The following is a 25,217-nucleotide window of genomic DNA, read 5'->3' on the forward strand; positions in this document are numbered from 1 at the left end:
AATTAAGACAAGTAAGGGAAGGGGTGAGTAGGAGAGGGATTGGGGAGAGTGTTGAAAGGGCTAACATTGATCAAGATGCATTGAATTCATAAACTGCTTTATTTGCTGGCAACTCCTTTGTATAAGTACTCAGAGATAATAAAAAGTATTTTTAAAAGTATCAAAGGGATCATTTCTTATGAGACTATGAGGCAACTTAAAGAAAACCAAGAAAGGACTTGAGGTCAGTCTTCATAAGGTTAGGGATCACAAAGGAGGAAGCCTTTGACAAGTCAGCAGCCACACTTTCACTAAAGCCATCTTGTGTCTCACTTCCGGTTCCTAAACAAGGGCTCCTCTCCACTTTTCCTCCTGCCCCTCCCCTTTCTCCTTCTCCTCCTCCCCCTTCTCCTCATATTCCTCTTCCTTCTCCATCTCCCATTCTTTTTCTTTGTCCTCCTCCTCCTCTTCCTCCTCTTCCTGTTCCTCCTCTTCGTCCTTTTCCTCTTTCTCCTCCTCTTCTTCCTCTTCTTTCTCCTCCTTTTCCTCATCCTCCTCTTTTACCTCCTCCTTCTCCCTTTGTCTTATCTCCCCATCACCTGAAGTAGCATCCGGTGAGTCCTTGCTCAGAGCTAAGCTGGGCATCACACAGAAATACGGGATGATGCTGCAGTATTAGAGTTGCCTAATGATGGATCCTTTTCTTATGGATACAGTCAGTGGCTTGTGATTTAACATCTACCTAAATTCAAGCAGAACAAACCAAATCATTTGGCCAATGAATGAACATGAGTGGAGTGGATCATTTCTAGGTAGAAATTGGTGACGAGCCCCTCATCACATTTCTTGAACCTCACTGCTGCATTTGTGGGGTTCTGAAATGGTGCTGCTGTTTTTCTGGGCCTCCCAGGAACTACCATAAATACAACCCCTTGTCCTCATGACTAGCTAGCACAAGTGAGAACTTGTGAATTTTAAAGTATATCCAATGGATTTGAGTCTTTTCTTGAGGAGTTCACACACTCACAGGGAGAGAATATGGAAGTATAGTCTAGCATGTCAAGTACTGTGCATGGCCAAGTCAGTATTCAAGCCTTAAATGAAACAAGATAAATCAATTTCCCCTCTCTTTGTTCTCCTGTTGATATCTCTCATCTGGTTGTCATACCTGATCACTCAGTCAGGTAGCATTAGCCAAACCTCCCATATATCTTAGATGGGATGGGATAAATCCAATATAGTGTACAAGACTGGAATTTTAAAGAAAAGCATTTGTGTGTGTGTCTGTGTGTGTGTCTGTGTGTGTGTGTCTGTGTGTGCATGCATGCATACACACAAAGATCCTGAAATGAAATCCTTGTATTCAGAATAAGTGAGAACCTTGGAATTGTAATACCACTCCCCACAAAAATATATACGTGGAAGAAAAATATATGTGTGTTTCTATTCTTCATTAAGTAATTCCAAAATAAGGAATGAGTATCAATAATAAGGAAAAATAGTTTGTGCTAATCGGATATGCTCGTTTTTTTACTTTTTGTAAGGTATGCATACTGGTAAAGGAATATTTTAAAGAAGCCCATCTCAAATCCAGCCTCTCCTCCAACCCTTCTGCCCCAGTTTTTATCTGCCTACCGGCATGTGCTAATTTGCCTCACAGCAACCACAGGTTTTTATTTCTGCTGGCCTTCCTTCAACCTATCATAACATAAAATGATCATTAGTTCCCGTCATAATCCTCATAAGTTAACATCCTGCCCTATTGGACTCTGGACTACTTTCTGAAATTCATTTTTCACAAGTGCTAAACTTTAACCAGAGCATGGGCATAAAAGTCAGGAGAGAGCCACGAAAACCCAGCCACTTGGATGAGGTTTCTAGTTGATCAGGGCTGACCATGACGTGCTGCGAGGGCTGGACATCCTGCAATGGCTTCTCCCTGCTGGTGCTGCTGCTGCTGGGGGTTGTTCTCAATGCAATCCCTCTGGGGATCAGCTTGGTCGAGAAAGACCAAGCTTTTCAAAACCCCATCTCTTGCTATGAGTGGTGGTTTCCGGGGATCATCGGAGCAGGATTGATGGTGAGTAATCCTCCTCTCACTTGGTTTGGAGAACAGCCTGTTTTGTCTCTGAGCCATGCAGTCAGCTAGGTCTCCCTACGTCTTTTCCTCCAGTTAGAAACAATGGTACAGTACTGATTCACACTGCTCATCAGCAGTAGAAGCTGCAGGTGAGATTTTATGGGATTTACAATGTACAAAGTATTCGGTATTGGCTAGGGAACTTAGGAAAAATAGAAAATAACTGACAAAAGTGGGTTAGATTGTTATATATCAAATTTCTTTTCCCCATGGGTAGGGTAGTGATTCTAATAATCATAGTTTTGTGCTAAGGATCATTGTCTTTCTCAAGTTTTTCTTTTGGATGTGGTGCTGGGGATTCAACCCAAACCCTCGTACATACTAAGCACGTGCTCTACCACCGAGCTACACCTTCCGGCCCCACAGACAATGATCTATTCCTCAGCTTCCCTTTGCCTCTACCAATCTCTAAGTGTTTATGGGAAACCCAGGAGGAATGGGAAGCTGCTCAGTAGGCCTGAAAAGCCTCCTCATGCCTGATTACTGTCCTGGACAGCAGCATTGTGAGGCAAAAATGTGGCATAGCCTTCCGAAGCATGGTGTTCATCTGTGACTTACAGACTGAAACTCTGGGAGTTTGTCCTCTGGGACTTTTTGATTTGGATATTATACAAATCCTGGGTCACTATGGAGTTTAAGAGTTGGCGGTCCTTCACAGGTCTACTTCTGCTGAAATCTGCAGCAGAGTTCAACACAGAATGTGTGAGCATGCTCGAACACAGGGAGCCTAGACACTTGCAGTAATTAGTAGAGAGACATTTTCCTGGGATCTGTGATGCAGTAGGCTTGGCAGAACCCAGTGTATTCCACCATAAAACAGGGGGCCTAGTTAGTACCCAATGTGTGTGTGTGTGTGTGTGTGTGTGTGTGTGTGTGTGTGTGTGTGTGTGTGTGTGTAAGAGAGAGAGAGAGAAGAGAGTAAGACAGAGACAGAGAGCGACAGAGATGCATGCTCCTTCAAGAGGCCTACTTAGTACCCAATGTGGTGTGTGTGTGTGTGTGTGTGTGTGTGTGTGTGTGTGTGTGTGAGAGAGAGAGAGAGAGAGAGAGAGAGAGAGAGAGAGAGAGAGAGAGAGGCAGAGAGAGAAATGGAAACAGATACAGAGAGAGAAAGGGATGCAAACACTGACAGCATCAGTATTTTAGAGATACTGAAACACAGAAACAACTTCTACAGAAATTCAGGACCTATATACAAAAGAAAAATTCAATACATAGCCTTCTAATTTAATTACTACTTTTTATGATGATTATTTTTGTTTGTTTGGTTTGGGTTACTAAGTCAGAACCTTGCTATGAAGCAAAACTGGAGATTCTCCTTCCTCAGCTTCCAGAGAGCTGGTGCTAGCACTATTCCTGGTTTAAATCATAATTTCTAAGGATGATTAATTACTGCCATTAGTATTGTCCACAGAAATAGATAAAAAACACTTTTAGATGTGGGCATGGTGGTACATGCCTGTAGTGCCAACTCTCAGAAGGCTGGGACAGGAGGATTACAAGTTTGGAGCTACCTGGGCTACATAGTGAGACTCTGTCTCAGAAATCACAAACAAAACTAAAATGCAAACAAAACCAGCCCCATTCCCTACACTGCTAGGCCACACTACCTCTTCCTTCTGGCTGGCACTGTGGATTGGGGGGCCTCCCTGGCATCAGAAAGCCATGGAAGAAAACATTCTCTAAAGGTCAAGGGGCACTGGCTTCCTCCTCCTTCACCATCATGAGCATTGATGCACCTGGTGTAGGTAGAGACAGCTAAAGAGACAGGTTCTGGGACGTTATAGACTTCTGCAGACTTCCAGGTCAGCGCTCATCCAGGCTGGCGGAGAGAACACACTGCTCCATCCGGGCAGTTAATCCTCACACCCACCTCTTCCCCTGTGGAAGGCGGCACATCTCCCCAGCAGCTCGAACCTCCCTGGCATCTGAGGTAAGGGAAGGCCAGGAGAGGCTGGCTCAGTACCACAGAGCAGTGACAATGCCCACAAGGCTCCTAACCACCAGAGTGAACAGAATCCATTTAGCCAAACCCCGGTGGCGTTAGACAAATACGGTTATTGACAAAAACCCCACCATGAATTCAAAATGTGTTTTCTTCCTAATCTTAAAGAAGCCTGAGGTCATGATTCTTACAGGAAGAGAAGAGACAAAGGCTCAGACAGAGACCCAGGAGCACAAACTTTCTATTATTGACAGGCTTCTGGGTGCCAGCTACTGGGTTCATACATTACAGCGCTAGCTCTTTTTGAAGTGCATGATAATCTGGGTGCGTATCATCTTTACAGATCAGCAAATGGAAAATTGAGAATGTAAACAAGGTTGCACAGCAAGTGTGAAACCCAGTTCCAGATTTATCTGACTCCTAAGCTCATAAAGGACCAGAGTCCTCAACACCTGTCTCAGATCCACAGAAGGGACAGATAAAACCATAAAGTTAACTGACCAGGAAACTGAATGACATTCTGGTCATACATACTTGTGAAGCAGTTTCAGAGAAGCCAGACTTCCTTGTTTCACAGTTGCATCTACTTTAGTGTCCTCAATAAATATTAACCAAAGGTTCCAGAGCATCACACCACACTTCCTCTCGCTATAACTGACTTCATTTAAAGGATCAATCTCATTGAAATGTCTGATGCACTTTATATGCTGAGATTCTATTTCCACCAGTAAACAGATGGGTAGGAGAAGGGCTCAGGCTACAGGTGGATTTTCATGACCCTTGGATCTATCTAAACTATGGATGTGTTTTCCAAGGGGAACTTATGTCTTTGACAACATCTATAAAATATTGACTAGCTCAAGATGACCAGCCTCTCCGCATACTTGTAAATATGCAAAGAAGTTCATAAAGGAGAAATCACTGCCTGTAATTAGCACTTTGGTCGTAGCTCTTGAAATCTTTTGGAGACTGCTGTAACATTTCCTATCAGCACTGCTTTAGAAATAGGGAACCTTGTACAAGAGCTAATAATCCAAACTCTGTAGTTTTTTTTTTTTTTGGTTATTGATTACTTCATGGAATACATTTATTTTATGGTTTTATGACTTACCCTAAACAAGGAAAACCTCTTTATCTTTGAAACAATGACTAAGTAAAATGTTGTGAAATTAATTATTTGTAACTTAGTATCTACTCGGGGAAAAATCAATACAACTGTTACTTAGTCAAGAATTAACAGAAATATTAAAACATCTTTCCTTGAAAAACACACAGAGCAATCAGTTTATTTTATGTGAAACTAACTGCAAGCATAATATTTACTATAGGATTTGTTTTATTGATTTCACTTGCTACATAATGGCAATTTATCAAAGTCAGTTATTAAAGTCTTAACAGAAAATAAGTGGTTGAAAGCTAAACAGATAGGAACCATCATACATAGAAGCACTTGCAAAAAATCTACATCTTATTAATTTTTAAAATGTTGGGGGAGTCAGTCATGGGCTTGAACTCAGAGTCTTGCTCATGCTAGGCAGGTACACTACCACTGGGCCCACACCCCCACAATTTTTCCACCTTAGTTATTTTGGGGGTAAGGTCTCATGTTCTTGCCCAGAGCTAGCCTCAAACTGTACCTTCTAAGTAGGGATTAAAGATGCACACCACCAAACCCAAATTGTTGATTGAAATAGGGTCTTACTAATTTTTGTTGCCCTGTTTGAACTAGAATTGACATCCTCTGATCTCTCCTCCTATGTTTTTTTTTTTGTTGTTGTTGTTTTCTATTTATGGTGAGCTATGGCTCCATGTGTTGCTCTCTTGTTCAACAGGAGTTTCAACAGGCTGGTTCTGTCGGAGTTTTTAATGGTCTATAGCTCCTCTGTACTGCCTTGTAAAATTGTATAATTTCTAAAACAAGATGAAATATAGGTTTCTGGGAAGAAAAAAGTGACCAATATTTCCTTCATAAGAACAAAAGATTAGATGGGCTCCAGTGGCTCCCGTCTGTAATCCTTGCTACTCAGGAGGCTGAGATCTGAGGGTCGTGATTGAAAGCCAGCCCAGACAGAAAAATCTGTGAGACTCTTCTCTCCAATAAACCACCAGAAAAACCGTAAGTGGCACTGTGGCTCAAGTGGTAGAGTGCTTGCCTTGAGCTGAATTGCTGAGGGACAGCGCCCAGACCCAGAGTTCAACCAACAAAAAAAAGAAAAAAGAAAAAAGAGCAAAAGACTAGCAAGACTTTTAATTTTTCTTAAAACCCATGCATTTAAATATATTTAAGAATCAAAGTGAAAGAGTATCCTCATAATTATTCACTCAGGAAGGAAATTATGTGGAAGATGTATAGTTAAGTCATACATGTGTGTGTGCATGCACACATGCATGCATCTCCACCCCCATATATATATATGTATATATATATATGTAATATATATACATATACACACAATTTCACATTTTAATGTCCAACCATTTGGGTTCCTTCAGTTTCCAAGGCACTGAATGGCATAATGATCCAAACACAATGAGTTATCATTACCCACAATGGATGGCATAATAAAGATACCATGATGATATCATGACATCTAACCTTGATGTCATGATGTCAACTGGACAGCAAATTATACAAGTTGTTATTACTTTAAGCAAGGTAGCAGAATGTCATTTACACAAATAAAAAAAATGGAATGGTCCATCCATATAAGTTATAATTTAACTCCCTCTAAAGAGGAAGATTGTAGACTTTGCAAGCCAATCTCTTCCACAACTCTACTGCTTGTACGTAGAAGTCATCATGAACAATATGTAAATGATCACACAAGGGAGTGTATCCATAAAACCTAATTTGCAAAAGAGGTGGTGGGTTAAAATTTGTCATTGCATGTTCTGAACCACTTTTGCTATAAACCCAGGCTGCAGTATAGTTTATGGGTCCAGTAGGAGACACTGTGTGTGTGAATGTGGACATTTGTTTGGGGGCTAAAATTTCCTTTCCCCTTTCCCTTTTCTTTGGGCCTTGGATGGGCAGCCATCTGTACATGTGACCTTTGAACTGGCCGCATGTTCGAGATGAGGTAGAAGCAATATTGAGTAACAGGGAGTCAGCCAATGTGCAGATGGTGTGAAGTTCATTAGGAAAGCTGACTGGTTTGAGGCATGAATCTTGAGCCTGCTCTAAAAGAACAAAGGTGGGTATGGCCTTGGAAAGAGTCAGTGAGAAGACCAGGAGATGGGCAAGGAAGCAGTGGCCAGAAGGCAGAGAATGAATGCACTTTCTGTAGAACGAGGTAAGGAATTTAAGAAGCTATCCCTGTGGAACTGGCACACACCTGGCTTTGGTGGTCTACATACCTAAGCTTCTGAGTTTCCATCTTGCACTTTTAGGCAACCTGTTGTGCCTCAGTTTCCCCACTGATAAAATACACTTAAAGTAATACCCATATTGCTAGATTATGAAGATGGTGTTATGTGCCAGGAATAGTCAGACCTCAGATGTTGGGAAACAAGAGCAAGGGAAGGAAGTACTCCAGGGCAGCTGGGCTGAGATGGAAACCACTTTGCTCAAATGCAAGGAAGAAATTTCCATTCCACCCTTCAAGGACACAAGATTCTTAGAAAGAATCTCTATAAAAATAGCATAATGAAAACCTGTCTGAAAAGGAGGAAAGGATTAGGGGGCCATACAGAGAAGATGAATTTGTTCAACATATATACATACATATATATACAGATATATATAATTACATATATATATATATATATATATATATATATGAAATTATCACCATGAAGCCCACTTGTACTATCCTAATGTGAAAAGAGTTCTCTGGTCATAGCTGTTGACTAAATATTTAAAACTTGAAACCCAAGTCCTGAGGATGTGGCGTCGCTCTCTCACAGCTTTCTTTAGCAATGTGTGTAAGACTTGTGAACAGCAGTGTAAAGTAAGATCATTACGGGCACAGAAAAGAGAAAGTGGAACCCAAAATAATTCCCAAATGTAGGTTTGGGGAGTCTGGCATGATGCTAGAGACTCTGAGAGAAGAAAGGGAGAGAAGCGAGAAGGAAGGGGTGTAGAATTATTCATTGCTAACTCCCAGGCAAACAAAACCATCGGTTTCTTTCTTGGAGGCTTGCCAGACTGACTCATAGGATTGTGGGAAGTTGGGTAAGTGCCTGCAGGTTGCAGAAACAAGAAAGAGAGAGGAAAAAAAGGGGTAGCGGAGGAAGAGAAAAAAAGCGAATTGGGGATGATGCCAAATATTTCTTCCAAAATTATGCATAAATAAACCGTGCTAACCTATTTAAAGTCTAAATCTCTCTGCAGATCATCGGGAAGTAGGAGTGTAGACAGCAGGTTTCATAACTGCTATCTTGCCTCTCCCCAGCTCTTAATCATTATGGCTTGAAATTGGATCACAGAGTTCAAGAGAACATGGCCAAATCTCCTCTTTGGTTCTGGGGAGCCTTGATTTCCCACCCCGGGTGGTAAATGGAGGGTTGGAGATGAATGCATTTTTTTCATCTGATGTGAAATAATAATACTCCTCTTTCCTGTAATGCGATTTCCAGGCCATTCCGGCAACAATCATGTCCTTGTCAGCAAGAAAACGAGCGTGCTGCAACAATAAGACCGGGGTGAGTGCCTGGCGGGGGCTGAAGCACACGTGCATTAGCTTGAGAAGCACCAGGGCATTAGCGCTTACTGACATCTCAGCACAGCGACCCAGGCACCTGCATCAGCACCCCAACAGGGCCCCATCCTCAGAAACAGTGGCGGGGGTGGGGGGGATGGGGGTGGGTGGGTGGAGAGGGGGGGAGGGGGGGATGGTTTTATCATAAGTATGGAAAGCCAGAGGCCATTTTTCTTTTCTTATAAAAATTTCACTTTGGAGCCAGCCTTTAAAGTCTTTTCTTCCATCTCTAGCTCAGCTAGAAATTAGAAAAATGAGATTATGTTCCGCCCAGAGCTGCAGTCGACCTCATCATGTTTTCATACTTAAAGACTTGGTAGTTTGATTTCAACACTTAGGGAAGACATGGGTTTATTCAGTTCTTTGTGCGTATGAAAGATCGGTTTCCTGGAATCTGTATGATAATTAAATGTAGCAAGATAGACACCAAATTTTCATTTAATAGCCACTCACTATGTATACAGTTGAAACTAAATTCAAAGAAAATAAGTATATATGAATCTAAGTGTCACCCTGCTCAGAATGCTTAGAAACAGTCTATTCATATTATTTCACCCTCTCAAAACCCTCAAATGAGAAATAGTAAAGGCTGAGATTTGTTGACCAAGAAACTGATAGTCACAAAATGAATAAGTAAATTCGCAGTGAAGCAAGTGTGGTTTTCCAAGCCCACGAGACTTATGGTCTTTGCACTATCTCTGCCACTAGTGATACTTATAAATAAGACTCAGGGTCTTCTAAGAGATCCTGACACACAATGCATGATTATCAGAGCTTGGCATAGTTAATGGTTTTATTTTTATTTATTTATTTAGCCAGTCCTGGGGCTTGATCTCAGGGCCCGGGCACTGTCCCTGAACTTCTTTTTGCTCAAAGTTAGAGCTCTACCACTTGAGCCACATCGCCACTTCTGGTTTTTTCTGTGTATGTGGTACTGAGGAATTGAACCTATATGGCTTCATGCATGCTAGGCAAGCACTCTACCACTAAGCTACCTTCCCAGCACAGTTAATGGTTTTAAAAATGGCTCCCAATCTATTGAGAACATCATCAAGGAAGATTCAAAATCTGGTCTTGCTAGATAGCACCCTGATATTCCAAGAGCTTCCATCTATTACAGGAGATCCACCTTTAAACATGAAGGAAGGGGTGACATTGCCTACAAAGAAATGTACTCATTACCTGACTTGTGAACCCCTCTGTACATCACCTTAGTAATAATAAAAGGGTTTTTGTCTTTTTTAAATTCCCTGTTACTGACTTTCAGTATTCATTTGGAATAGTTGCAGTATTTCTTGTCTGGTTTTATTCCTGATACATTGTACGTATTCAATAAATACCAGTTTTCAGTTTTTCCTGTCACTTGTCTGCACAAACCATAAGAATTTGGAGTTTGACTTTGCATCACTTGTATACTATATTAGTGACATTCTTGAGAAACACCCTGGTATTCCTCTGAATCCTAGAATGCAAAAATATCACCCCCACCCCCACAATTTATGGTACACTTTGGTATACAAGTGATCAGCTTTTCAATGGTCGTAAGTTCTACTTCTCTGAGGACACAGCCAGGTGGGGTTATCCAAGTCACTTAAAGCAAAATAATTTCATGCTGTAAGATCTCCTGACAGGCTTCAAGAATAGTGTGTAATATTGCCAATGCTCTGCTATTAATAGTGTTACTTAAACCGTAATTGCCAAGAAATGGGTGGATCACAATTGACTTATTTGATTAATGTCATGAAACCTGGTTAACAGCTTCTTTGTTCACTGGCTGGCAGCTAGATGTTCCTGTCATACCTGATAACATTCAAGTCTAGATAAGACCGCAGAATCATAAAAGGAAAAGACTTGGAGCTGTAGGACAGGAAAGGGTCACTGAGGCTTGTCCCCTGTTTTTACCGCTCCTTGCTTCCTTCTTTTTTCCTTGTTCTTGATTCAGAAACAACTAGACCACTGGTGTTTCCTAGAAATCCCAACTAGTTCACCTACCTCCCTTGAGCTAGTTTTCTCTTTCTGTAAAACTAACAACAGCATTGATTGGGAGGGTCCGGATGATTAAAGGAGATATTATATGCAAGGTTTAATGTACTTTAACACACCTGTTGAGAAGCCACTTTGCCCAGTCATTAAAAGATAGCTGGCCGGGCACTGGTAGCTCATGCCTATAATCCTAGCTACTCAGGAGGTTCTGAGGTTTGGGCTTCAAAGCCAGCCCAGGCAGGAAAATCCCTGAGACTCTTATTTCCAATTAATCACAGAAAAAGCTGGAAGTGGCACTGTAGCTCAAGTAATAGAGTGCTAGCCTTGAGCAAAAATGGAGCTCAGGGGCAGGGCCCAGGCCCAGAGTTCAAGACCATGGACCAGCCCCCCCTCCCCCCCCTCCAAAAAAATGGCTGAGGAGCAGCACAGCTTACAAATTTACAAATGCTCTGGGGGCTACAATATTTTTCCATCACAGGAGAATGTATTCTCTTGATTGATTTCTGCTAATTTCAAAGTGACTATCATCATCACTAATAACCGCAGAAGCAATCTAGAACTTTGAGAGGAAAATAAGACACATGCATATCAACTTTTATTTCCTATGTAAAATTCTATGCTTTTTTCTTCTGTTTTAATGATTCTGACTCATTATTATTATTATTTTGTTGGTCGTGGGGCTTGAACTCTGGGCTTGGGCGCTGTCCCTGCTCTTCAGCTCAAGGCGAGCACTTTACTGCTTGAGCCACAGCATCACTTCTAGTTTTCTAGTGGTTTATTGGAGATAAGAGTCTCATAGACTTTCCTGCCTGGGCTGGCTTTGAACCATGATGCTCAGATCTTAGCCTCCTGAGTAGCTAGGATGACAGGCATGAGCCACCAGCACCCACCTTCATGAATTGTATTTAAAAAAGGCTTCCAATCTTTCTCTCCATTGCAATAGTTCCCAACTGTGGGCAGCTTTAGCCCCAGGAGGACCAAATTCAGATGGAACCCGGGGAGCCAAGAGCACAGATATAAACATAGGTGCTTCAGATCTAGTTGAGGTTAGGAATCAGGCCTTCATGACCAGACAAAGTGGATACAGCTCAGGATTATGTAATGAGGTTTCCAAAGACAGTTGGCAAGTCCAAGCATATTAAGTGTGACAAAATGCCTATGCTACACACATTGAATCCAACTATAGCCTAAGGTCCAGGACCAGTGGCTGGGGATTCAACACTATGGACTGCTGAGACTTGAAACACACTGAGAACATGGAATGATGTGGGCAAATGGCTGCTTTATTTTCCAGATGTTTCTTTCATCACTCTTAAGTGCCATCACAGTCATCGGTGCTGGGTATTGCGTGATGGTATCCCTGCAGGCTCTCGCAGAAGGCCCTCTCATTTGTAACTCCCAAGGCAACCATACAGCTACTTGTGAGTTTTCACTGAAAAACTTAAGGTAATAGTCCACTTAACCCACCTTTTACCACGATAACACGGACCATAACACTGATGCACAAACAATGTGCATTTTTCTTTGAGGCAATTACTGGATGGACATTCTTATCAATTCAGTATGTTATCTCAGCAGGCAGTGACACGAGGAAACAAAGGAATTGCTGCATTCAGAATGCAGTAGGAATGATCTTATCTGGTTGATCTCAGATAGCATAGAGTTATCTTTTAAAAATCCATGGTAATGTGGTGTGTATGTGTAGAAAAAAATTCTGGAAATATATACCTCAAACCTTAATGTTGGAGAGCGGTAATGGGGAATGACCTAGAGGAGTGAAAGGAACATTATGTTTTACATGTTTCTGAGCTACTTAAATTTGTAAACCATAAGTCACATTACCCTCACAATAAAAAAAATCAATAAAAACACAGCAGAATAAAATGTAAAGCCTTTCCTGCAGGCCCTAAATCAGGTATTCAACCAAGGACTCATTGCCACAAATGGGATAAGAAATTAAGACGTACAGTAAGACTTAATATTGGCAGTTACATATAAATGGCTCACTTAAAGATGTTACCATGCCTAAATCCAGGCATAATTTGCAAAAACTAGAAGACAATCGAATTTATGAGCTACCTATATAGGATACTGAGTTTAGACATGTATAGTTACATACAAAGTATTTTCCCTTTTGCTTTCTTGTACATTTAAGAAAAAAATCCACACAAAATTTGTATAGCACAATTACTGTGAATCAAATAGAACCAATGAAATTCTTTCCAACAGATCTGAAAAGGAAAAGAAAGAGATTTCAGCCACAGATGCTGTCCACATTGAATCCTATGGGGATGGCAACAGCTTGCCAGGGTACCAGGCGAGCTGTAGCCCTCAGCCATTGCCAGGCTAGGTGGGCAAGGCTAGGGAATGGCTATCGAGTGACCCTGTGCTTATAAACAACTCCATAGAGCAGCCTCAGATTCTGCACACTGCAAATACTGTTGCTCTCCTACGTCCAAAGTCAGCTGTTGAAATCCAGCAAGGCAAACTTCCTAAGAAATATTCCATCTTACTTTATGATAATAAACTGAAGGGGGGGGGGACAAATAATCATCTTGAGATAGATATGTTGGGCTAAGAGCATCGCATTTACCATAGTCTTTTTTTTTTTAATTGTGAAAATACTGTACAGAGGGGTTACAATTACATGGGCAGGATAATGAGTACATTTCTTATCAAGCATTGTAGCCTCCTCCTTTGTTTCCCCTTCCCATCCTCTCCCACCCCCCCCCCACACACACACCAAAGTTGTAAAGTTCATTTCATTTTAATCAGACTTACCTGGAATGTCTTATGAGTACAACCATCCATCTGGATTAAGAGCAGATGTAACATAGCAGCTCTGCAGGAGAGAGTGGGCACCTTTATTTGGTTTCAGGTCTTTGGCAAGTAGAAGCGTTTATCAGTTAAGCATAGGCTGATCCATGTAACATTGGCCATACTCCATTTTTTGACCCAATAAAACAGCCATTCCATTACCTTGCCTCCAGGGGGAAGGTGTTCTACAGAACTTTATATAGCGAATGCCTATCAAATAATGGGATATGTAGACCATAAAAGTTTTATGGCAATTAGAGCTTAAAACTATGTGCTCAGAAAACCTGACCTTAGCTATAATTTCTGGATACAGTATGTCAAAAGAATATTTTTATTATATATGCACTTTTTCTGGGCACAGTATCTATCTCTTTCTCTTTTCTTTCAGTGTTTTTCATTCAGAATCTTTCGATCTACAGTGGTTCTTCAATGGTTCTTGCGTAGCTCCCATGAGTATCAAAAGCCCCACTGCCGAAGACATTGCCAAAGACTGGGGAATCCCGAGCTCCAACTCAGAAGAAGACAGATACAGGATTTTCCACTTCTCAGTATTCATAGGTCTACTGGTGGTTGGAATTCTTGAAGTCCTCTTTGGGCTCAGTCAGATACTCATTGGTTTCCTTGGCTGTCTGTTTGGTGTTTCTAGGCCAAGGAGTCATATTGTGTAGTTGAATGGTAATAAAACAGAAGTGTCAGCATTATGAATAATTTGAGAATTACATTTCAAATGCATGCCTTTTTGAAGTTCAATAATGGAACATACAAAAGCTGTTGGAGTTGTATGAATGTAAGAAGTTGCTTTCAGAGTTATTTTCCTTCCACATGGAAAGCATGTAAATGCACAAAACCTCCATGTGGAAAGGAAAATATCATCAGGGGTTGACTTTGGAAAGAGGTGGGAGTGTAAATTTCAGTTTTGTATTTTTTCTGTCCTGTTACTCACTTCTTAGAGGGGACCTGGAGAGGTCCAGGAAGAGGGAGGATGGGATAGCACACGTCACCTTAGAGGTCAAAGTAACATAAGAATATGTGGTGCTGGGAGGAGCTGACCCCTACCTGTAATCCTAACTATTCAGGAGGCTGAGACTTGGAGGGTTCAGATGGAAAGGCCCAGGCAGAAAAGTACGTTGAGACTTCTGCAAAATAACCATCAAAAAAGTAGGGCTGAAGGCATGGGGTAAGTGGTAGTGTGCCAGGCAAGTTCTTGGGAGGCCCTCAGTCCATGTCCCAGGATCAGAAAAAGTGTGTGTGTGTGTGTGTGTGTGTGTGTGTGTGTGTGTGTGTGTGTGTGTGTGTGTGTGTGTGTGTGTGTGTGTGTGTGTGTGTGTGTGTGTGTACTGAGTGTAATAAAGCTTTTAGTTTAGCTCTCAAATTTTCAGTAAGACAATTAGTACAGGAATAAAAGAGGTAGGATAGGTTGTTAGAATTGCGATTAAGACAACAGTTTTGTATTTTAACCGTGTCAACCCTATTGGGATGACTAAGGGCAACCTGCTCATAAATTGGGTTAAATGATTAAAATTATTATTATTTTTTGGTTGGTCGTGGGGCCTGAACTCTGGGCCTGGGCGCTGTCCCTCAGCTCTTCAGCTCAAGGCTAGTACTCTACCACTTGACCCACAGCGCCACTTCTGGCTTTTTCTGCTTTATGCTTGAGCCAGAACTCTATTTCAGACTTTTGGGTGGTTAACTGGAGATAGGTGTCTCACAGCCTTTCCTGCTCAGGCTGGCTTAAAACCCTATTTCTCAGGTCTCAGCCTCCTGAGTAGTTAGGATTACAGGAGTAAGCCGCCAGCACCTGGCATCATAATGTTTTTATGATTACATGTTTGTTTTTTTTAAGAAACATGAATTGATAGGTTTATAATGCCATGTTTTTAAATAAATAAATAAATATATACCAAGAAAAGGGAAGAGATTTAGGTGACAGGCACACGAAATTCATTAAACAGTGCTCTCACCTTCCCATGCTTATATTTTTAAAACAATTTTTAAGTACTGCCAATCTTTCAAATGCTGTTTTCTTTAAAAGATTAACTGTATTTACATTAAAATGTTATAAAACATTTATGTTCTATAAAGCATGTTATAAAATCCCTTCATGCAACTACATAAAAATAAAAAATGTTAAAACAGACATAACTAAAAATCTACAATTTTACAAATGCTATTACTTCTGCCACTTTTCAGGGTTTTTTTTTTTTGTTGTTGTTGTTCATTAAGCTAAAATTTCTAACAGTCACTTAAATACCTATAACAATCCAAAAAAAATAACCAGTAACATTAAGAACTTGTAAGCTTTCATTGGGACTATATGAAGATACTTTATACACTCCTATAAATGTTTAATCACAAAGGCTTCCCTTAAATATCTCCTTCTTGAGAAGTCTTGCTTACATTTGATTCCAGCAAACCATGTCAGCACTCACCTAAGCTCCTTTCATACCTGACACATGTAGCATGTTTTTGTACTTCCATCACTACAGAATTTAAGGGAATAGGCCCGATCTTTCTCACCCATTTATCTATCGGTCCTTTCTCACTCTGGGTCCTTAGGAAGCCCTGTCTCCCACCCCGCCTTGCCTGCCTCATCTCTGCCGGGTCCTCTTCATCCTTCAGCACCAGAACCACTTGGTCCAAGTCTGTCCCTACCCACCTAATGGCAAGCAAGTTTCTCTTTCCCTTTCCTTTCTAGCATTTACCATAACATTTCCCCGTCTGCACCACCTTGTAAGCTCCAAGGTATGAGGATACGTTTCTTTTAAATCATTCTTGGTGTGTTCAGTTAGAACAATACCATTCAAAGTATTCTGTTGGATGTGCCGCTTAAGTCTATCTTCAGTACCCAGCTTTCAGTGAAGGCTGTGTTTATTAAATAAATGCTAAACTGCTAGTTGCCATGCAGTGAAGACAGAGGTAAAAGGATGACAGCACACTGCACTTGAGTGAATGGTCCAAAGGTTAGCTATGGTGCTTACAATTTGTCCTCACTCTGGACAGCAGAGAAGTAACTGCAATACTTCCTGCAGAGGCAGGAAGAGACAGACATACATCTTTTATTTCAGGGGATAAAAGCACCATGAGATATAAGAGCTGGAAGGCTATGTCTTCACTCTTCAGTCTTATGGAAACAACTTCCATGAATAGCAAAAGCCAACCATCAGTGGTTATTATTATTTTTCTTTTCTTTATTTTCTGGGATAGGGGGTGAGCCACATCACCTCTGATCTGTATCTAAACTTATGGCTTGAGCAGGCCCCTTCTACACCCAAGTACGGCACACAGTCATCCGCAAAACCCAAGTGCTCCTGTCCTCAATCTCGGTGTGGAATCTGGTATGTGGATGTGTTTGCATGTGCACGCATACTGGTCCCGGGGCTTGAACTCAGGCTCAGGTGTGGTGCTCATGGCTGGTGCTCCCCGGTATCCTATGTCACTCTACCACTCCTCATTCCAGAATCTTTGTACTTTTATTTTTACTCTACCCACCATCTAAAACTCTCGTCTCCTCATCCCTCGGCTAAACTGCTTTTGCAATTACCTTATTCTTTAATAAGCCCCCAGTGTGTCTGTTCCTTAAGAGCGGGGCTTGTGGCACATCTTGTACAATTACCATTTGTTCCTAGGTCAGTGCGTGTTCACAGAAGTCTTGACTTTTTGAGATAAAACATAGCTAAAAGAGTTGATGATGAATATTTCTAAAGTAGAGACTAAAAAACAAAACCTCAACTTCAATGCCAAATACAATGAAAAAGCTAAAAAACCCTCATACATGAAAAAATGTACTACCTGGATAAAGCTATCACTCAAAATATAAACAACCTATAAATGCTTTAACAAGTATTTCTAGAAGAAAAATGTTCCTGAAAGTAGTTAACAATTAGTTTGCTATTCCTAGTTGGGCATTATTTCAGCCCTGACTGTATCTTTTTGTTCCTCTGCTCCATGCACACTGAATCTTTTTCATTATTTGTTGAAATCCGAAGTTCAGCTCACTAGCTAAGAACTACTTCCTGATTATACTGATCACAACCATATGTTAGGACCTAAACACTTTTAAAAGCAGAGATGAACAACTTTTGGGGGGTAAATAAATGACCGGATTTAAAGAGTGGGGTAGAGATTCGTTCAAGGCCCTTGACAAGGTCAGGAACAGCAAGCTGTGTGCTCTCCATGAGAAGCAGACTCTTCTGGCACTCTGGCACTGAGTAAGGGGGCAGTCTTTTTGAGGTCCCAACTTCAGTCATGAGTCAGTGCCTGACCAAGGCAGGGAATTCTATCTTTCTACACACAACCCGTCAGGGAGAAAGTTCCAGCTTGCTAAACTGTTAAAAATCATCGAGGAAAAATGACTTTTGCACCAATCTCCCAGGATTCCTGCTTTTATTTCACGTTGGCTTTGGTGGATCCCTTCCACACCTGCTGAGCAAAAGCGGTAGTGTATTTTATCTATTCTTCTGACCATCTCTGTAGTCACAACTGTGAGGTTACTACCAGAAATCGCCTTGTGGCACACATTAAGCTAGAACGAATATAGCAACTGCACCATTAAGATATTAGTGAAAGTTAAAAGACTGTCATGGGCAAAAGAAAAAAGTCATTGTTACTAAATTTTTGGTCATCCTAAGTACAAAGAAGAATCTTCCTTCAAATATTTCTTTTTGGAGGGACAAGACAGAAGCAAAAACAGAAACATGAAGTTACCTGTAAAGTGAGCCCGCTTTACCATGGACTTTGTAACACCACACAGTTCTGACTTATAATTAAAATAACCACGGACATCTCAAAACCCAAAGTTTAAATACTCACCCCCACACCGTGTAGCTTGGCTGACCTGCAGAAGCTCAGGAATCTCCCATATAACTGACAGATGTGTTTAAATCACTGTGATGTTTCTTTGTTCTAAATTTGTAAAAACATGCCATCTAGAGCCAGAGCCAGAGCCCCCGCTAACAAGGTAAAGTTCTGGAAATCCACCCAAGCCAAAAAAGTGCATGTGATGAGCTTCAGGAATAAAGTAATAGTTTTAAAGTTACTGAAAGGCACCATGTCTCTATAGTGGAAGTTGGAAAAACTTCATTATGAAACAATGAAACAAGCAGCCACAATATTCAAGATAAAGAGCTTGGAATAAGATACAGTTTGTAGTGAGCAGTGTTAATGTGCTACGTTAGTGTGGAGACCTGTCTAAAGAATTTCCTTAATTTTTTTTCCCCAACTACCTTGGCAGAAAGGTAACTGAAGGTATATAGAAAGTATCGCATCTAAGTGAATTCTGTTTTTTTACAATGTCAACAGAAACATAATTTTTAAGAGCTAAAGACACCTAGGACTTGGTTTCATTGGTATTTCTCATGACATCCTATACGAGCAGGTTAATACCACAGTGGAAAAAGTGAAACACAACTCAAGGGTTTTCACTGCGACCCCTTTCTGGAAATAGTCATTTAAAAACCACTTACAATGCAGCCAGTGCCCATTCCTTCCAGGATCCAGATCTGAAAGGAGCTAGTGGCTCTTGTGGTTCCCAGGTCATCTGGTGCACTCCCTGCCTGAGAGGCAGATGCAGAGAAAGTAACACGCCAGGAAGCTCTTAGCCTATGAAATAAATCTTTCCGCACACAAACATTGCTTTGGTTGACAGTTTATTAAATACACTACATTTGTACCTTATTCTGTACTTTTTTATTGTTCACACATGGACTTGGTAAAAACGTACTTTATAGAAAATTATCTGCAAAACTAAAATGAAAATAAGAACACATACTGCACAGATAAACTGCTGAATTATTAGGAATTATTTTAATATGTACAGGTGATCATGTAGTAGTGGGTCATTTTTGTTAAGACAGGAACTAGACCATGACTTGTAGCATGTTAATGCTGAAATGTCAATGCAACCAGACTACTGCTCAATAGTATCTAAGGAAGAGGACAGTCATTGTTTTGCTTTCACAGGCTTTTCTAAGTCCATTCTGTATGCACTCTCTCTGCCTCTCACAGAATGAGTTGTATAGAATGATGAAGCAAAAAAATCAATTTCTTTTTTTTAAAAAAGAAAACAAACTAGAGCCTATTTACAAAACATGCAAAAGGAGAATTTCACGCCGGTGTCTCTGCAGAACTGGTCTAAAGTGAATACAGTTGAGTAACAGAATACACCTTTACTTCTACAAATTATAGGTTCTTCCCCCCCTATTTTCTGGGAGAAATACATTTTCAGGGCATGGACTATAAAACGGCATACAATGCAAAGACAGAAACAAGGAAGTTTGCAAATCCTTTTATATTTCCAGCTGTTGAAACAATATATTTGAATGCTGAAGTTACCTCTAGCGGCGAAACCAGAGCCAGCTATTAAGCAGCCAGAATGCTACAGTAATTGAATACATAACCATCTCTCTTTTTGCACGCTCTTTGTTCTCCTCTTCTAGAAGTTGTAGGCGTCTATTTAGTTTGATTATCTAAGTGCAAAACACAAAATGCAAAAGAGAAGCTTTAGTGCATGTGGCAACTGAACTCTTAAAAAGTGGCATAAAAATCTGTCAAAAGAGTAACTACAAACATGGTTTCACTAGGAGCAAAATAAAACGATCAACAGAAAAAAAGTTACTCATCTGGGCTGGGAAGGTGGCTCAGTGGTAGAGCGCTTGCCTTGCATGCATGAGGCCCTGGGTTCGATTCCTCAGCACCACATAAGCAAAAAGAAAAAAGCCGGAAGTGGCGCTGTGGCTCAAGTGATAGAGCGCTAGCCTTGAGCTGAAGAGCTGAGGGACAGTGCCCAGGCCCAGAGTTCTGGCCCCATGACCGGACGCCCCTCCCCCCCCCCAAAAAATTACTCATCTGACAGGTAAGTTCACTTAACTACTCTTGTCCACTCCCTTCTCAGAATTTCTGAGTGATTGGCTGTGAGGGAAGGACACTGGTGCCCACCATGGGCTGTACTGATAGAAAAGATGCAGCAGACATTTAGGCAGCCTTGCCACAGCAGAAAGAATATGGATGGGATTCCTCCTCCCTGAGCTTCTGGTCTCCCAGCATCAGACGCTCACATTTCCTTGTGGCTATTTACCTTCTCTGTCCACCTCTGAGAGTTGCTGAGTTGGCCCAGCAATGAATCTACTGTGTGGCCCCTGTCATACACCACCCAGACCCTTCAATGTTGCTGGGTGACAGCACACCCTCAGCTGACGGTCCTCCCATGGGCAGCCCTGGGCAGAGCAGCAGCTGGGTTTAATGTCACATCCCTCACTGATCGCCACTCAAAAAACAAAAACAACAACTTTATTTCATCCCATTTCCCTCTTCAAGTATTTGACTTACACAATGACAACACTAAACATGCTTTCCTTGTGTGCGTACGTCTGTGTGACTCTAGAAGGAAGCTTGCAAATCCTTTATATTTCTTGCTGTTAAAAAATATGTTTATGAAATTGTAATATCAAGAAAAGACTAACCACAGAATGCATGAAATCTACATGGAGAGACAACTATGCAAATTTAAAACAGGGACTTCCAAATGGAGGCATCAAAGAGAGTAGCAAAGTTCCTCAAGTGACAGTTCCCCAGCCAAACCAGCTATGGTTTGCTAACATGTCAAGATTCTTTGCTAGAATTCTCTCAATCCATTTTAGGTAAAGAGGTTTAAATTAGATTGGAAAAATCAACAATAGCTAATTCAATAGCTTGACAAATAAACTATTTCAATCCATTGGTTTGACAGAAAATAAAATGTTATGAACTACTGCATTAAATTATTACACAAGTGTAAGTTTGGATTACATCTTATCTGGTATATCAACTACCTGTCGTCTTAATGAAGCTGCATCTACAACAGTCATGTCATCTGATGTTCCTTCGATTGTGGCATCTATATTTGAAATGGCATACCTAGAAGATAAGAAACATTAGCATGATTAAAACAGAACTAAGAGTAACTGTACTGTCAAGTCATATAATGCATTTTGTTTGCACAAAGAATATTCAGACTGGGTAAGTGGCACTGTGGCTCAAGTGGTAGAGCATTTGCTTTGAGCTGAAGAGCTTAGAGACAGCGCCCAGGCCAGGTTCAAGCCCTATGACCAACCAAAAAACAAAACAAAAGGATATTCGGACTGCTACTAGCAAGACAAGCTACTAAAGTATTTTGCCGTTTGATGATATTACCAAAGGAAAGGAAAACTAAGATGATAACTACCTATAATACTGGAAAGATGTGGTGAAGCTTTAGGAACTAAAGATACAAATAGACACTTTCCAAGCCAGACACCAACAAAGTTACAAAAGGACTGGTAGTGGAAGCCTGAGAGTAGCCACTATAGGGAAATACAGAAGAATTATTCTCACACAATACTTACATATGAATTGTATGCATAAAAATGAACTACAAAGAAGACTGCTAGTTCATGTTCCCTCACACCTCATTGCCTCTTCTTGCCCTTCCTACTCTCAAGTTCTGATTTCCAACTTCTTACTCTCTACTGTTTTCTTCTACAGAAGCAAGTAGGAAATCTCAATACATTTAACCACTTCATTCAGATATAGAATTCGCTCAATAATAGCCTAGAGGATGTATATCAATTAACCAAACTGGAAAGTCACCACTATAATCAGTAAAGCATATATTAACCATACTTTGTTCAAATGTAGTCACTTTTAAGTTTAAATGAGTAACAATAAACTGTGAAAAACAAATATGCACAAATGCCATTCTTCCCTTCACCTGAACTTCCATACTTTAAAATTTAAGAGCTTTAGTGAGATGCAATTTATGTATCACATAGCTCACTTACACGTATAGCTACTGTATGTTTATTTTGGAGAGATGTCACAGTCACTTTCTTGAATGAGCAGAAAACTAATAAGCTGAAGTAATCCCCAGAGCACTGGAGCATGGATTCCAACACTGGGACAAGTCTCCATTACAACTCCATTACCAGACAAAAGGGATGTGAGCTAGAAGTACTTACTTCATCTGGGCATGTTCAAAGTTAAGTCTTTAGAAAATCCTATTGTTTCGAATACTGCTAAAAATAATAAAAAAAAACACTTTATGCAAAATGAGATTTAAATAAGAAAGGCTGTGGGCTAACAATCTGAATGTCCCTCTTATGGATTTTATGTGAACTGCCCCTTCTTCCTGGACACAGTAGACCTGCTGGAATACCAAGGACAATGACATCAGTTAGAGAAGGAAAGGACTCAGTAAGTGTGCAGACACTGTGTCTAGTAAGATAACTGTGGGTGTATATTAAAATAACTATTAGGGCAGACCCTGATTTCATTCCCAACAAAACAGAAAACAACCAAAACAGGAAACACAGAACAATTATTAGGAAGAAAATAAAGGTTAAAGATTCCGAATTCCCTAATTCCTTTGTTCTTAAAATAAGACTTTTGTATTTCCCTGAGGTGAGGCCTCATATTAGAAGAATGTGAGGAGACAAAAAAGGGGTAGAACCAAGCCACAGCAGCAACTGTCTCTAGGTAAAGCACCTGGCCTCAGTACAGAAAATGAAGTACAACAAAAGAAATCACAATTTAAATCCTGAATTAACTAAGGTTTTAGAAATCTGTAAAAGATATCTTCCTTTGCAAAAAGTCTCAAGATATACATACCTAATTCAACTGAAAATAAAAATTTACTTTAAAATTATTTTAAACTAAAACTCTAGTTTATCAGAATAGAAAACTCTACAAAAGGTCTGGGGACTATGACTCATGCCACCATAGAAATCAGACATTAGGAGAAATATGTTCAATGTCAGCAAAAAGTTAGTGAAATCCTATCTCATCAAACAAGCCATGGATTACAGGTCCTTACCTATAATCCCAGCTACAGGGGAGACATAGAGAGGAGGATCATGATCCAAGGCCTGTCTAGTCAACTGTGGGAGACTCCAGCAACAACAACAAAATACTTTCAGTAACCACAAACTACATTGGGATTTCAGCCTCTGAGATCCTTAAATACTGGCAGAAGCCATTCTATCTGCCAATAGGAAGAAATAATTTGCCCAAGCTAAGCATGTCTGAATATGTGAAAGGTGAAGCCACAACAGATGACTAAAACTATTTCAAACAAGATCGCCTTTCTATGTTCAGTTTTCTGCACTGGTGGGCTGCCTGTGTGGTTTCCCTCACTTTGAGGTAAGATGATGCCTTAAGGAGAAGACAGTCCATATACTGCAAATGACATTTAGATAATTTCAGCCCAACAGCAAGTGCTGGACAGAACCTAGGCAAGAATTACAGGAACGAGCATAAAACACAAATTAAGATTATTTTGTCTGTGTTTTTGCATCATCTCCCATAAGCTATTACAATTGTATTCACACCATGCTATCCCATAATTACTAAACATTTTCCTCATACTTGTGTGGCTAAATACCATGATGGACAGACTTCCTGCCCTAACAGAGAAGGATTACTCCTTAGGGCAAACTGTAGATGTTCATGCTGTAACTTTAGGTCATGGCTACTACATGCATTATGTTTTACAAAATACCACTTCCACCAACTTCTTGTTTCCCTTGATAATTACAAAGTCTCAAAAGTTACCTGGTGTTGTCATGATGAGGATTAGAAGTGGCGGCAGCAGACCCACCACGCAACACAGGTCTAAGGCGGGATTTTGCGGGAGAAGGCACAAGACAGTATCAGGAAACAGAGAGGTAATAAAATAAAAAGCAAAAACAAGACAAATAAATGTCAAATACGATTATATTGTATGCTTCAATACAATATAATATCTCTCAAATACTTTGAAAGTGTTTGTCTCACATGTCCTCCACTTTTAAGAATTTCATAAATTAACACTTTACCTTTAATTAAAGAAACAGGAAACGTGACAAAAAAAAGCACTAACTGATCATTCTTTCTGGAGGTCACATTTTATGAGATTTAAGACAGAGGACAAAGTCTAATTCCTTTCTTCCAGTTGGAAAAAAAATCATGACAACTCTAAAAAGCATACAAGAACCTGTGAAGAGCGCCTGCATGATCGTGGTTGCTCACTAACATCACTAGTTCAAGGCCAAACACAGAACTGAAAGCCAGGCCCATTGCCCAGGGTCCCCTCCTCCCAGCCCATGGCTCTCACTTGGGCCTGATGCCTTAATGCGGCTGCTTCTCGGCTCTTGAACCCTAGGCTCTCCAGACTAAGACACTCATCAGCTTTGGAGCTGGGGCCACATTAGACCATGTGATCCACATGTAGAATCTAATCGTGAGACAACCAGGAGTAACATACAGGGCTGCTGGAAATGAGGACCAAGGTGAACCGGAAAACTTTGTGGGGCTTTTCACTCAGTCTCAGCTCATACTTTAGTTGTACTTCTTATTATCAGAAAATAAAAGCACTGCATGTCCACTGATTAACTGACCCTAAAATAATCAATACTATTTGCTAACCAGAGGAAGGAGCCTGAGGGCGTGGAATCCGTGTAAGGATTCTAAACATTAAATCCTATTTTGCATGTCTCATTCTCTGAATGATCCTGCTTTGCCTGAATATAAGTATCAAGGCAACAATTATAGAGGTTTAGTATTAAATATACAATGTTTTTTAAAGTGGCACAGTGACAGAACAGAAATCACTATTTTCTGACAACTCAATTCATTTGAGAAACTTTTTAACATTTAGCTTCTACAT

General features: G+C 40.5%; 2 protein-coding genes across 19 annotated transcripts in view; one reads left to right on the top strand and one right to left on the bottom strand.

Annotated features, from left to right (window-relative positions):
- The first annotated feature begins 1,833 nt into the window (after positions 1-1,833).
- Tm4sf20 (transmembrane 4 L six family member 20) lies at positions 1,834-14,297 on the top strand. Its single transcript, XM_070015670.1, has 4 exons — positions 1,834-2,059; positions 8,643-8,708; positions 12,042-12,193; positions 13,953-14,297. The coding sequence occupies exons 1-4, from the start codon at positions 1,877-1,879 to the stop codon at positions 14,230-14,232; spliced, it is 681 nt and encodes a 226-aa protein (XP_069871771.1). The 5' UTR covers positions 1,834-1,876; the 3' UTR covers positions 14,233-14,297.
- A 4,895-nt stretch (positions 14,298-19,192) lies between these two features.
- Positions 19,193-25,217, bottom strand: part of Mff (mitochondrial fission factor) — a 30,985-nt gene continuing 24,960 nt past the window's right edge. For 15 of the 18 annotated variants that reach the window (XM_070015881.1, XM_070015815.1, XM_070015783.1 and 12 more), the window contains 3 exons: positions 24,125-24,184; positions 21,370-21,454; positions 19,193-20,028 (listed from right to left, as the gene is read on the bottom strand). In XM_070015881.1, coding sequence (XP_069871982.1) covers positions 19,897-20,028; positions 21,370-21,454; positions 24,125-24,184 — 277 coding nt within the window. In that variant the 3' untranslated portion in view covers positions 19,193-19,896. The remainder of the gene's footprint in view (positions 20,029-21,369; positions 21,455-24,124; positions 24,185-25,217) is intronic. The other 3 variants (XM_070015882.1, XM_070015859.1, XM_070015880.1) reach the window with 1 other exon arrangement.

This window comes from Dipodomys merriami, unplaced genomic scaffold, assembly GCF_024711535.1.
Source record: "Dipodomys merriami isolate MVZ:Mamm:240054 unplaced genomic scaffold, mDipMer1.0.p SCAF_1, whole genome shotgun sequence".
NCBI classification, from domain to species: Eukaryota; Metazoa; Chordata; class Mammalia; order Rodentia; family Heteromyidae; genus Dipodomys; species Dipodomys merriami.